Consider the following 14,195-nt stretch of genomic DNA (forward strand, 5'->3'; position numbering starts at 1 on the left):
CCATGTACATGGGCGCAACGCGCAGCTACATCCCGCCATGTACATGGGCGCAACGCGCAGCTACATCCCGCCATATACATGGGCATAACGCGCAGCTACATACAGCCATATACATGGGCACAACGCACAGCCATATACATGGGCATAACGTACAGCTACATACAGCCATACACATGGGCACAACGTACAGCTACACCCAGCCTTATACATGGGCAAAACACACAGCTACATACAGCCATACACATGGGCAAAACACACAGCTACATCCTGCCATATACATGGGCACAACGTACAGGCATATATGTACATGGCCATAACACACAGCTACTTCCTGCTATATACATGGGCATAATGTACAGCCATTTACATGGGCACAACGTACAGCTACACCCTGCCACATCCATGGGCACAACGCACAGATACACCCTGCCATATACATGGGTACAACTACACCCTGCCATATACATGGGCATAACACACAGCTGCTTCCTGCCATTTACATGGGCACAACGTACAGCTACACCCTGCCATATACATGGGCACAATGTACAGTCATATACATGGGCACAACGCACAGATACACCCTGCCATATACATTGGCACAACGTACAGCCATATGTATGGACACAACGCACAGGTACATTCTGCCATATACATGGGCATAACACACAGCTACACCCTGCCGTATACATGGGCACAACGCACAACCATATACATGGGCATAACGTACAACTACATCCTGCTATATACATGAGCATAACATGCAGCCGTATACATGGGCATAACCCACAGCTAGATGCTGTCATATACATGAGCACAACGTACAGCTACACCCTGCCATATTCATTGGCATTTCACTCAGCTACAGCCTGCCGTATACATGGGCACAACGTACAGCTACACCCCGCCGTATACATGGGCACAAGATACAGCTACACCCCGCCATATACAAGGGTGATAAATACATCTAGGGTCACCCTGCCACAAACATGGGTATCACGCACGCACGCACACACGCACGCATATACATGGGTGATGTAAATTTCTTTATGTAGAATACCCACAGGTACACACTGCCACATAATACATGACCAATATACTCTCTGATCATATGTTGTATGTGTGTACACAGCTTCCTCAATAATGTGTGAAGTTTGGATAAATACTTTCCTCACATAATAACCTCATCATTTCTAATCTTGTCACTTCCTCCATCTGGCAAATTCTCCTTCATTTACCCTTCCCTATCTATCAGCACACACTACTCTTGTATAAACTCATAGTTTCTGTGAGTAACTCACTGCTTCTTACACCAGATCACTGATAATAGTACACATAGAACACTTACATACATATTCACATACAGCTACATACTACGTGTGTGATCATATATGTACACACTCCACATTTGCAGTACATTCACTACTACATTTCATGTATATACTTCTCCTTACACATCTTCCTGTTTTATATGTACACATATTGCACGTACTGCTCATGTAACATGCACAATGTTTATAGTATGTCTGCTCTCTGCTTACTAATACACGTGATAAAAGAACACGGGGTTGATACTACGCATGTAACACACACAATTATACTCTCTCTGCTGATATCAGATTTGTATCAAAACACAATCATACATCATACTCTCACTGCTAATATATTTGTATCACAACACAATAGTGGCAGCGAATTTATTATTAATGGCCGTTGGCCTCAATAGGGAAATTTAAAAGAAGAGCATAAGGAAGTCCAGGTTTTATAGGAAACGTTGGGATTTTTGTATGAACTCAGCCATCCATCCCTGTTTCCATGTTCCCTTTTCATAAAAACATAACATCTTATCACCTTTCATGTATTTCTTTACCCGCTCTGGGTTTGTGACATCACAATGTATATATAACACAATCACACTGCTACATGTTCCTTAATAGTGTGAATAGCTCACTGAACACATTTTATATGTTGTTTCATACCTAGAGAAAAGTAAATGTTTAGTAACAATCATTGTCAATTAAGAATACATATATATAGCACAGTGTGCCCCATACCACATGGTTGGGTATGTTACAAGATCACTCATTTGGAAAGTGAAAGTTCTTATAATCGAGGGCTTTTTATAAATACACCAAAAAACATACTACAGACTTATCGAACTGTTCAGTGTTACACGTGGTGACAGGATCTGACACGTATGTTAATTGACTGCTCGATTGTATATCTGTTTTGTGTTTTCTGCCTTTGTACATATTCCTCACCAACACATTACATGCAGTGTTCAACCCAGACATTTTTTTAAGCTGCATGTAAAGACAACTCTTTAGTAACAACCCAAAAACAGCCGGGTGATCACTGCAAAGTGCCAGGTGGTGCCCCAGATAAAAGCGGCTGGGAAGATCACTGACATGATACACACATAGAAAAACACTACATATGGTTTATATATTTTAATTCTCACAAGCAGTCGTTAATTCAGTACATGTCATACCACGTGTGCCGTGACAGAATGATTTTTACGTATGTGATCTGTTGTGAGTGTGTCTGAAGCACCCATTGCTGACATGTATACTGTGTTATAAATGTGTGCTTTCTATGACATAAAATTATTGATTTGGGTAATATTTATGCACTGTATGTTATACACATCATGGCAGTCTTTACTGGTAAATGAGTATATATTATATATATGTAAAACCACAAACACATATTAGTTGGCATTAAGTAGGTGATAAAATTTGGATATGTTTGCATAGTGCTACCTGACTAAAGCTGGATACAGACACTGTTTGCATATTGAAGTGGAATTTCAAGTTCATACAACACACTTTAGAAGGAACTTAATTGGTACAGTCATAAAAAAAAAACCTTAGTTCCCTTTTTTTTTTTTGCTATACTCCATGTTCTTCCCTAAATTAATTTACTGGATTGGAACACACAACAAACTGTCTTCCCAGCTGTTGTTGCCATAGGTATCCAGACCCGTCCCCTATAGTTTGTTCCTACTTTCTTGTCGGCAAAATAATTAGTTGTATTAAAATATATAGTTTCCAGAGATGGAGACTTTAGCCTGCCCCTGTACAAAGCATTGGTCAGACCACATCTGGAATATGCAGTCCAGTTTTGGGCACCAGTTCACAAAAAGGACATTGTGGAATTGGAGAGAGTGCAGAGAAGGGCAACTAAACTAATAAAAGGAATGGAGGAGCCCTTGAGGGTGAATATTGGTGAATTGAGACTTTTGAGTGTGAATATAATGTCTATATTGATTATTTTTCTATAGTAAGGTTATTCCAAAGGACAAGGCAGAAATTTTTGCATCTGGAGAAAAAAAAGTTTACTGTCTATGTACAGAAGTTAATCTTTACATTACGGGAACTAGTTTTTGCATGTTCAATTGATTGTTTTACAATCAACACTGGATGTATTTCTATAGCACAGAATATACCTGGGTGTTCAGGTTTAGAAGCAATACCACGATAAACTGTTCATCCAGGGGATATTTTATTGCTTTAGCAGATTAAGAAGCATTTTTTTAATTCCTCCACATTTGCTGCAGACAAAAATATGCTGCTTTTAAAATGAATATTTCATGTTTCCCCTTTTGATTGAATTCTATCGCTCTGTCTTTTTTAACAAGATAGACAGTTGCCATGGTCTGTGTTTTAAACCTGTTATTTGGCATTTATTGTTCTGATAGATGTGCAGTGCAACAACCCTATTAGTACAATACTTTTAGTATAAGTGGTGTGTATGTTGCTCATCAGGTTATTCCTGCCTAATGTAAATTGCTTTGGTGTGTTCTTTGTTTCATCTGAGATGGAAAGATTACAGCCAGCACCTCCAGAGCTCAAATGTCTGTAATTGTGTAGATGCATTTAGTAGACTCTTACAAAACTGAAATGCAAATCTAACAGATGAAGTTTGTTTGAGCTACAGGAAGTGTGGTTATAGTGATTCTTTATATGTATGGAGGAAAGTACTCGGTAGAAGAGACAAACTCTACTGCTCCTGAGCAAGAACAAAGGCCTGAACACATTAGTCAATGGTACAGGTCTGCTTTACTACACCTACCTATAGATTTTAAGAGAGAGTAATTTCACAGTAAATAGTTTTATAGCTTAGTTACATATTGATATGCAGTGGTTGTCATTTTTGTGGTAATGTGTTTTGTTTATTGCGAGCATACGGAGCTTTTTGTATGTAAGCATGCAATGGTGCTAAAACCGTGGGCCAGGACCTCAGATGGGATTGCACAGTGTTTTTTGTGGTGCCCATATTGTTAGTAACTGTATTCTTTAAACATAGTTTTGAAAACGCATTTATTTATATTTTTCTTATTATCTATTATCTATATTATCTATGTTAGTATACTGTAAAGTGCTCAACTCAGAAATTTGTTTTAAGCCGGGTGGGAAGAAATTGTAGCTGGATGGCAGCCCCTGTATTGTGACCAAACTTTTTAGTAACCACCAAAAAACAGCCAGGTGGTTGCTGAAATGTGCCGGGTGGTGCCCCGAGCTAAAATGGGCTGTGGAGAACACCATGTATTTATATAGTGCCAACTTATAATACAGCGCTGTACATTAAATAGAGGTTGCAAATGACTGACATAAATTGATGACATAAGAAGAGGAAAGGACCCTGTTTAAAAGATTAAAGTCTACAAATCTAAGATTTTGATGTCTGAAAACAACTGCAGCAGGTAGAGACTTGATGGGAGAAAAAAATATTCTCATTTTGTGCCCTAGGTATTTTAAAAGCCTGTTCAGTCAAAGTTAAACAAAGTGGCTGCTTATTGTGAGGGTTATGACTTCTTCTGACCTTCAATTTTAAGTTTAACAATAAATTTAGTTGATTTGGATCTGTACTTTATTTAATCATGCACCAAGGTGTCTTTTGTACAAGTAAAAATTGCATTATGAGTACAGGCATAATGGCACCCTTTGCATTTTCAACCTCCCAGAAGCCTTTCTGTCTTTCTGGAATACTTTTCTGATGGGTTGACATCGGTGCAGTATTGAGTCACTAATGTTATATATAGGTGAGGATTTCTACCACTAGCGCTGCATACATATTCCAGGTCTGTGACACCAATTTTAAAGTAAAATAGGCAGCCAGCATTTTGGAAAGGGCACTAATGGCAACCCCCATATTTTGTCTTAAGACAGTTGTACTTTAAACCATTCTAATACTTTGCAGAACTAACATTTTACTGGGGTTAACTTTTCTGTACCTTCTTGGCATGGAAACATACTTTCCAGGTCTTAGAGAACCCCCTGCTATAATTACTATATCCACCAATCAAAGTAAACTAGCTTGGTGGTCAGTAAGAAGAATTCATCTTTGGGAAGAATAAAACCCCTACAAATAGCCAAAAAAGATCATTGGTGTCAGTGGTAACTAACCTGAGAGGTACAAATTGCTTATTCCTCAAATAGCTCTTTGCAAACCTTCTACTTTTTGCTTTCAGATTTTTAACACCTTGACAGCCAAGATTTCTATAAATTATAGTAGTTGAAACTCTTGAATTCTACCTTCTTTTCTCTTTTTTATATAGCAAGTTATCTTGGGGAGCTTTTAAGTGGCCTTATTTCTTCCAAGGACTCTCCCAGGCTCTCCTTGTCGGGGTATCCAAGACAAAAAAGGGTGCAGAATGCTGAGTGCAGAGATTCTGCAGAAAACAGAGTAACAGAGAAAATCTGTTACTACTTTAGCACAATGTGAGCACTTCATATTCTCTGCTGTCATATCCTGGCCCGGAGAGAAGCAGATCAAAGATGCTTTGTCTTCTCAGGAGGGCCATCTAACAGATCCATGCTGTCTCTTCTTTAAATAGCCTGGCACTGCATCATGTCACTTAGGATGGCTTCTCTGCCTTTTTCTGGTAACCAAAAACAATTATCCAAAATGTTTAACGCAATACCCGTACCAATAAGGTACAGTACAGTTTTCTACTTCCCACCTTTGTACTGTACAACACTTTAGTAATAGTCACTTTAAAAGTCACTTCATGTTCCCATATGTAAAAGTATTTGCCCCTAGACACCACCTATCATATTGGGTTTCTTTCCATACTCCACAGTGAAAGTAATAAATTGAGGACTCTCCTTCACATTGGCTCTAAAAGCTGTAGAAGTTTTGGAACATTGCATTTGAACACATTTGGTTGTTGCACACATTTTTTTTTTTTTGTGTGTTTTTTTTTCCAGACATATTTGAAAAATTTTCAAATTTTGTTTGAAAACGCACAATTCCTTTTTTTTATAAGCTAAACTTCCATGATTGACTAAAATTCAGCTAAACTTTTTCATTGAAGCACAACTCTAAATACCATTTTATAATTTACTGCCTTACTTATTACCACATAGAATGTTTTGGTATTCTGGTGGCACTTATAATCTTTTCTTCTGTTCAATTCTTTTAAATTAAATATAGTTATGATTGGAATCAGCTTTGAGTTATTATTATCTTAATATGGAAAGAAGTATTTTATATATTCCACTTTTAGTATTGTTGGCTTTCTGCTTCACTCTTCACTTTTTAACCTTTTCCTATCTTAGGTTCACTTTTATGAGGCTTTTGAAGGGGCTATGCAAGTCATGTTCGATGGGTGGCTGTCATAGCGCTATATTATTTTTATATCCGATAAGGATACAGTACTTCTAAAACCTGGAATATCGGTTGGGATGGGCTGCTTTTTTTTTTTTTTTTCACCATACATGTTAAAAGTAAAATTCTGTTTTAGTTGAAAAATCCATCAGCCCACCCTCCATATCTTTCCTAACCTAGAAACTCTTCACCTAGATACTTGCTTACCTCTCTCTGACATCTGCAATCTCCTTTATAAAAGTCTTTAGCCTCATGTGAAGACTTGGGTCTGTAATCCAACAAAAGTGATTTTTGGAGTATGACCCCATTATTCTGTGAGGATAAACACCGGTGGAGGCCACATTGTCATTAAAAGGACATCAATTGTCTGATAAGGTTTGTCTGGGCTTTTCATGTCTTGTAACATTGGTAATAACACAGAGCATAAAATGTATAAATTCTGTTCCATCTCTCTGTAATGGTGTGGGTGAAAATCAGACTTTAGCTGCGGTGATCCCTTGGGCCTATTTAAATTGTATGGAGTCTGCGCGGCGAAGAACGTCATTGTGTGAATGGAGTAGCGTTCTTATCAAGAAAATTGTACGTTACTTTATAAACAATTTATACATCACAATTGTGGCTTTTTTCATTGATAGTTTCATTAAGCATGCGCAGCCAGAATCGTGGGAAGCCAATCGCTATCTGCCTCTCCTTACCCTTTTAAGTATTGACCTCCCCCAAGGTGCCTTTGCATGCTTTCCAGGTTTGGCGGGGTTTAAGCCTTATACTTATGTTGTCTTTGACTTGACTCATTTCTTTCCAGGGCTGGCTTCAGATGAAGATGACGGGTCACCGATAGACCTGGGTCGGGCACAAGGTTCACAGCCTGAGCAAAGCTCAATAGAGAAAATGGTGTCAGATCAAAGCACCAGCAAAGCAGACGATCCTAAAGGTAATGTTTCACCTCGTGTGAGAGACCGCGAGACTTCAAAAATCATCCAGGTGTTTCAGATTTATAAACCTATTTTGATGATTAGCTTCTATTGCCAACATGTTTTAAAATATGCTTCTGGAAAAGGTTGAGCATGCTATTCCCTCCATGATGGTGCTGTGACCTTATTAGTCAGTTTCCAGGACATAAATGTGATTTAACCAGGTTGGCAGGGCAGAGTAGAAAAGGGAGATACCATGGGCGTTTGGAACGATTTTCCCCTACATTGCTGTTATTTTAAAGCTTAACAAGCAAATATTAAAAGCAATACAGAATATATAAAAAAATGATTATATATATATATATATATATATATATATACATACATACATACACACATATATATTTATTTATTTATTTTATACATACATACCCTCCACAGCAATGGGCATGTACTAGAAGCCAGTAAGGTTTTGTAAGAATGCAACATCCAGGTAATGAACATGCTGGGAGTAGAGAGTTTGCATCTCTTCTTTCATTGACCAGTTGGCAAGCTCAGGGTATGTCTTTATCCTGTAACAAATGTCTTGACTGGATTACAAGACTGGCTGCTGAGAGTGACCTATCCAGAGTTGGGTAAACTGTTTGCCTCAAAATATCTATCATTCTATGCATCAGGGTAAAAATACAGCAGCCCTCTTCACATATGAGTAGATGCATCCAAACCACTTTAAAAATGACATAATTGAGAATGTGTCTTAAGCCCCTCATTACATCTGACAAACAAAACTCATGGGTCTGTCAGCCGCAATGATTTCTGATTGATTACAGAATTGTAAAAAGTGCACTTCATGGAAAAGATTTGCTACTATTTTGCAGATAGCGTAGCCAGCACGGGAAACTTGGACAAAAGGTTGGGAAACTATACACATGGGGTAGTAAACTAAACACTCTGTTTTTTATAGTGTTTTTTATAGTTTTTTGTAGTTTATATTGTCAAAGTTTTTTTTTTCTTTAAATATTTTGATGCGTTGGAACCTCAATTGAGGTTCCTATTAGGGAGTTTTTCATTCATTCATTTGAGTCATCAAATGAAACACTTTTCCGCCCATTAAAGGTCATAAAGTCCGATATGGTTGGATTAAACAGATACCTTGGGGAGGATTGGATATCGAAATCATAAAAATTGTAAGCCCGTCATATCCTCTTCTACCACCAGCAAACCTTTGTATTTATATCCCTTCTGCTGTTGGGAATACTTGTATCTATGTGAAATCATGTGAATACTTAGTTGCCTAGTGTCTGTTTTTTTTATAGAGGTGTTGTCCTGGTTTTACTCGTTTTGTTTCTCTTCATTAAGTGATGGTAATTCCTGTTACCCCCTTAAGTTATACTGCTCATTCTTTGATGGTCTTGGAAGATTTTATTATGCTGAGTTACAATAATTTTGTTCTGGTCAAGTTTTGGCCATCAGATCATAGTCTATCCAAATGGTGTTTTGTCCTTTTTTTGTTTTGTAAGGTTTATGCTGGTCCTGGTGACTTCTCCAGCTTTGTCAAAGGTGCGCCTCCCCCCTTCTTTTTGCTGGCTTTCGGGTTTTCTTGCTTAGTTACTTTAGTGTATGAGTGTACAACACACTTTGGCTTGGTTTTGGGATTTTGATGTCCTGTCCTCCAGATGGCTGCTTTCAGAGTTCTCTCCCTAAATGGTAAAAAGGGAGAGAATATACATACAAAAATTCTATTTCTTGAAGTCCTTTTGATCAACTTAATTCCCCTCTTTTTTGCATTTTGCTAGGAGGAGCTTATCCTCAAAGTTTGTTACAAATGTCAACTCTACCCAGTTTAATTGAAAAGTATGTTTTTTTGTTTTGCTCTTCAGTGGACCCCAAGAAAGAATTTTGCTTTAAGTATTTTGCTACAGTAGGGATTGGTTAGTGTCCTCCCTCAGTTTTTGTTTCCTAAAGTAAGCTGATAGGGAAGCTTAATTTAACTTGTAGGTATGATCTACACAGGAGAAGAGTGTTGATAGAAATAAGGTAGAGCTTTATATTAACAAGATTTCCCTTCCTTCCTGTTTTGGCGAACAATTTTTTAGATTCATTTTTTTTTATCACAATGAACTATAATATTGTGACAGAGCTTCTAACATGTCTACGATCTAAAAGGTATATTTATTATAGGTTTTATGGTTGGCAGAAATATTTAGAATACTCGTAGTAAATAGGTCTTTAGACTGAGGATAGAAACACAGCTTCACTGTTCTTCCCCAGTGCTTTTGTTTTAATCTGGTTGGGGGGAAGCTATAGCCGGTCGTGTTTTATTGTTGTTGGTTTCATAGGTATCCAGTAACAACTATATTGTGACTTTCATCAGCCCTCTTCCAACTTTGTAATGCTCTCCCCCTTTTTATTCACCATTTGTTGTAGGAAACTTATATAAAAGCCAGGAGCTTGTCTGTTATACTCCGAGAAGATGGGGAGTGTAAAGGATGGAAAGTATAAATCACTGACTGCTTTCTCTACAGAAAGCCTAGCATAAATATTTGTCTGATGACATCCGGGGGCCACTGAATAGTGCCAGGCGGTGTGCCCAGCTGAAAAGGGCAGGGGAGAACAATGAACTTTTTGATGCAGTTTTTTCCTCCAATACATTTTCTATTGAAAGCAATGCACACTGCAAAAAATGGAAAGCGTATTGGGCAAAAACATAAGGGTGTGTCTTCAACCCACGTAAAAACATAAAATCTACATTAACCCTTAAGTGATGCTAATCGTGTTCATTCAGTAATTAATTTTGTGGTTCTGCCAGGCCAAGGTTCCATTTCCTGTGAGCTGTGTGGAGCGTGCTTCGAGACCCGGAAGGGCTTGTCCAGCCATGCACGCTCCCACCTTCGACAACTTGGAATTCCAGGGTCAGAAACCAGTGGTGCTCCTATTGATCTGCTGAAAGAGCTAGCCAAACAAGGCAAGCTTCCAAATGATGAGAGCTCATTGGGGGCCAAGAAGGTGGGCAGTCCCCAGCAAGAATCCACCAAATGCCAGTGGGGGGATGAGGACGGGCCTCTGAATCTGAGTGAGTGGAGTTGGGAGGCCACTAGTGCCAAGGGGGTGGGCACAGCAGGGCTCTTTAGGAATTTTGTGGAGGTAGAGGCAGGCATATGCTGTAATTACCAGCCTGTCTCACTCTTTTTTCCTTGTCTCCACATTCTCCCCTCATCTGTCTGTCTCCTCATTATTTTACCATTTCTATTTCTGTCTTCACTAACACCTTATAATTTTCTTTTAATTTTTATTGTGTGTGTATATATATTTTTTTTCATCTTGTCGTTTTTCATCATTTCATTTCATTCCCTTTTGTTTTATGTTTTTTTTTTTTTTCCCCTCCCTCTTCATCTTACAGGTGTGGAAGGAGAACCAAACCGAGAAAATGACTGTCAGTTTTGTGGTGCATGGTTTGAGACCCGAAAGGGCCTGTCTAGCCATTGTAGCGCTCACATGCGCCACATGGGAATCAATGATCCAGAATCAAAGGGTAACCCAATTGCTACACTACAATCTCTTATACAAAACGAGGATTTCAAGAAACGATTATCCGGGCAGACAGCAATTGACATTGACTCTCTCGCCAAAACTCCTAGCAATAGCAACTCCAATGATACAGAGCATAACAGTAGTTCAAACAGCAAAGAAACGGTTAGTTTCACCAAGCCAACAGAAAGCACAAACAAGGCAAGCAACAATGCCTCTGCAAACCTGTCTGAAAGTGGCTCCCGTTCAGTGCCTGCAGAGAGTGCCCTTAAATTAGTGGACAGTGCAGGGCCTATAGAAACTTCTGCACATTTCAAATCCCCTAGCGGGTCAGGAAACGGCACACAAATCAAAATAGTTGAAGCTGGTGCTCCACGTGTCCTCTCTCCTGAGGCCGGTGCTTACTCAAAATTAGCCGAAGCTGGCAGTTCCCAAGTAAAGCCAGAGGCTGGTCGTGGCCATGGTAAGCTGGAACCTGGTAACCAGCCAAAGCCTTCGATAGGAGGCCTAGCTCACCCCAGACCGCCACCTACTAGCACACCACCTACCAAAAAAATGAAGACTTCTCCATCTTGTAAATCTAACCTGGAATCTTACTGGGCTCAGAAAAATGCCTCTACTCCGCTTAATCTTTGTGAGTATTTATTGTACAGTTTTGGAGCATAAAAAATTTCCGTGCATGTTTTTTTATTTTTTTTTTTTAATTGGTAAACCTGAGGATCCTTTTAATTATAATTCCCCTTATGGTGGATGCTTTTTTAGCATAAAGTTCATCAAAGGTCATATCACCAAGGGGTAACAGATTAATAAATGTGTCGTTCCAGGGTTTACTGATTTTTAATGTTATTTATAATGGCCTACTGTGCTAAGTAAAATAAAGCAGCACAAGGTTGTAGGTTTTGTTAATTCTGCCATTATTTTTATTCGTACTTGCTGTTTGATAACCCAGAAATGAGTGGACCACCTGTTTATATCCCTGGTCTATTATACTAAACATTTTGCTTTACATAAAAGCATAAAAAGTTACATGAAAAATCTAGTTCCTTGTTTATGCCACTGTAGATAAACAAAAGGCAGAATATGTTAATGGAAACTAATAAAGGAAATATTTATAAATTAGGCTGACCTCTCCTGCATAACTGGAAGGTAGGTCCTCAGCTGAGGGCGGCACTGACAGAGAGTTTTAAACAATAAATGTGAAGGTAAATGTTAATAAACTGCCATCATTGCCACATACCTTCCATTTAATATCACATTACTCTATTACTACTTCATTTGGAATTTGGGAATAATTTGGAACATGTGAAAATGAGGGAACAGCTTATGTGTGGCATTACTGATTTGAGATGCTTGACCCTACAATCGCCAAGCTCTCTAATACAAGGAGAAGAGTCCTCAGCACTTTGTAAGCTTACACCGATCGTAGTAGTAGGGTAAGAAAATAAGGAGAGTGCATGCGGCCGGTGGGTCTGACAACACCAAGTTTCTTTTATCTTGAAGTGAATCGGTTGAGGTGGGTAATTTATAAATGGCATTTTTAATGGTGCTAGATTGTTCTGTTTAAGTAGCCCCTTTGGTTTGCAATTTTTTTTAAAAAATCACTATTTCATCTAGCAAGATTGTAAGTTATAATTCTGCACTGCAGGTTTGAATTGCTAACATGCACTTTTCCACCTACAGAGGTAACGTAACCTAAGTGGTTTTAGTTACCCATACGTTCCAACATTTTTTTTTTTATAATTAAAATTTGGGATAAGAACTTTTTTTGCACAACCCCTACATGAGTTACACATCCTCAGCTGTGCATAATAAAAATAATGGCAGAAGACATAGCATATTGTTTTAAATAGTCATGAAAGGACCAGTAAATCCACACGAAATCACTAGAACATTCATACCTGCCCATGTATAGTAAAGCTAAACTCCAGGCAAAACAATAAATACACAGATGTAAACATGAGCTGTTTTTTTGTTAGGGGTGGCTGGGAGTTGTACAACTTTACTTGATAGCACTTCCCTGTCTAGCAGATGAGAACAGTCTGATCTTTCTGTGCTGCAGGTCTTTTTTTGGGAATTTAAGGCAATCCCCAAATAATTAACCTCTGTTACTTTGCTCTCTCCTATCAGTAGTAAGCACTGCAGCCCAAGAAGTAGCCTCCCTGTGCTGCATTTCCCTCCCTCTATAAATAATTGATTTATTCATGAAGATATCATGAATATGAGCTCCATAATTTATGTATTTTTATTTGCCTGAAGTTTAACTTTATGATTTGGGCCCAATTTTTAGTGCAAACAGATTATAATAGCTATCGTTTTTTTTGGTAGAAAATCAGTAATTGATATCAAGGCTCTGGTTGCTAAGGATAACCACTCCTTTCCCAGGAAATTAAGCCCTCTTTTCTGTAACTTGCTATTTCAGCATTAACAAGCTCACCGTATTTGTTTTGGCAATAGGAATGGTGTAGCAGTATGTAGGAAGTCTCCTCAAATTGAGATATTTGGCTTCCTTTTAGTTCTAATAAGATTCTGAAATGGCTTTAAATAAATCCAGCAATCTTATTAAATCACTGCTATTGAAATTATTTATAAAGTAGATTTACTGGACTTTCATGCATTGCTTGTTTGGAGTATTGTTTTTGGTTTGTGCATGTATTGTGTATGTGGAAAATTTGTGTTTTATCATTATTTTCTCTACAGACTCAACTGTTAACATTTGCTCATACTAATATGCTCCTTTCTTCAACTAATATCCTCATTGCTTGCTCAAACAATTAAAATAACTTTTTTTTTCTGAGGGGCTGTCCTTTGTACCTTTTACCCCCAGCTATATCAATCATTTTATAGACACCTGGTAAATCTTTCAGGTGCAAGCTTGGTGGTAATATTTCTGAAAGCTTGGCCCCAGAAGTGGAATAGCGGGATGTGGCGTGTTTGCTTAGTGTTGTGGGTGGCATTTTAGGTCTGATGTATGAAAAGTATACCTACAAAAGAATTCCCTTTGTTATAATTTTCAGCTATGCCCTGCAGTATTGGCAGTTCTAAAAGGCTAAAAAAACAAACAGTAAAAAAAAAAGTGGTAGGGCTGCTCCTTTGTCAAACAGATGCTTCATTAAAAAGAAAAAAAAAAAAATTAGGTTGCATGAT

General features: G+C 38.3%; 1 protein-coding gene across 4 annotated transcripts in view; it reads left to right on the forward strand.

Annotated features, from left to right (window-relative positions):
* The window catches only part of WIZ (WIZ zinc finger), a 64,924-nt gene that overhangs the window by 38,851 nt on the left and 11,878 nt on the right, over positions 1 to 14,195 (forward strand). For 3 of the 4 annotated variants that reach the window (XM_072399750.1, XM_072399746.1, XM_072399748.1), the window contains 3 exons: positions 7,415 to 7,543; positions 10,333 to 10,596; positions 10,924 to 11,685. In XM_072399750.1, coding sequence (XP_072255851.1) covers positions 7,415 to 7,543; positions 10,333 to 10,596; positions 10,924 to 11,685 — 1,155 coding nt within the window. The remainder of the gene's footprint in view (positions 1 to 7,414; positions 7,544 to 10,332; positions 10,597 to 10,923; positions 11,686 to 14,195) is intronic. The other variant, XM_072399749.1, reaches the window with a different exon arrangement.

This window comes from Pyxicephalus adspersus, chromosome 2 (assembly GCF_032062135.1).
Source record: "Pyxicephalus adspersus chromosome 2, UCB_Pads_2.0, whole genome shotgun sequence".
NCBI classification, from domain to species: domain Eukaryota; kingdom Metazoa; phylum Chordata; class Amphibia; order Anura; family Pyxicephalidae; genus Pyxicephalus; species Pyxicephalus adspersus.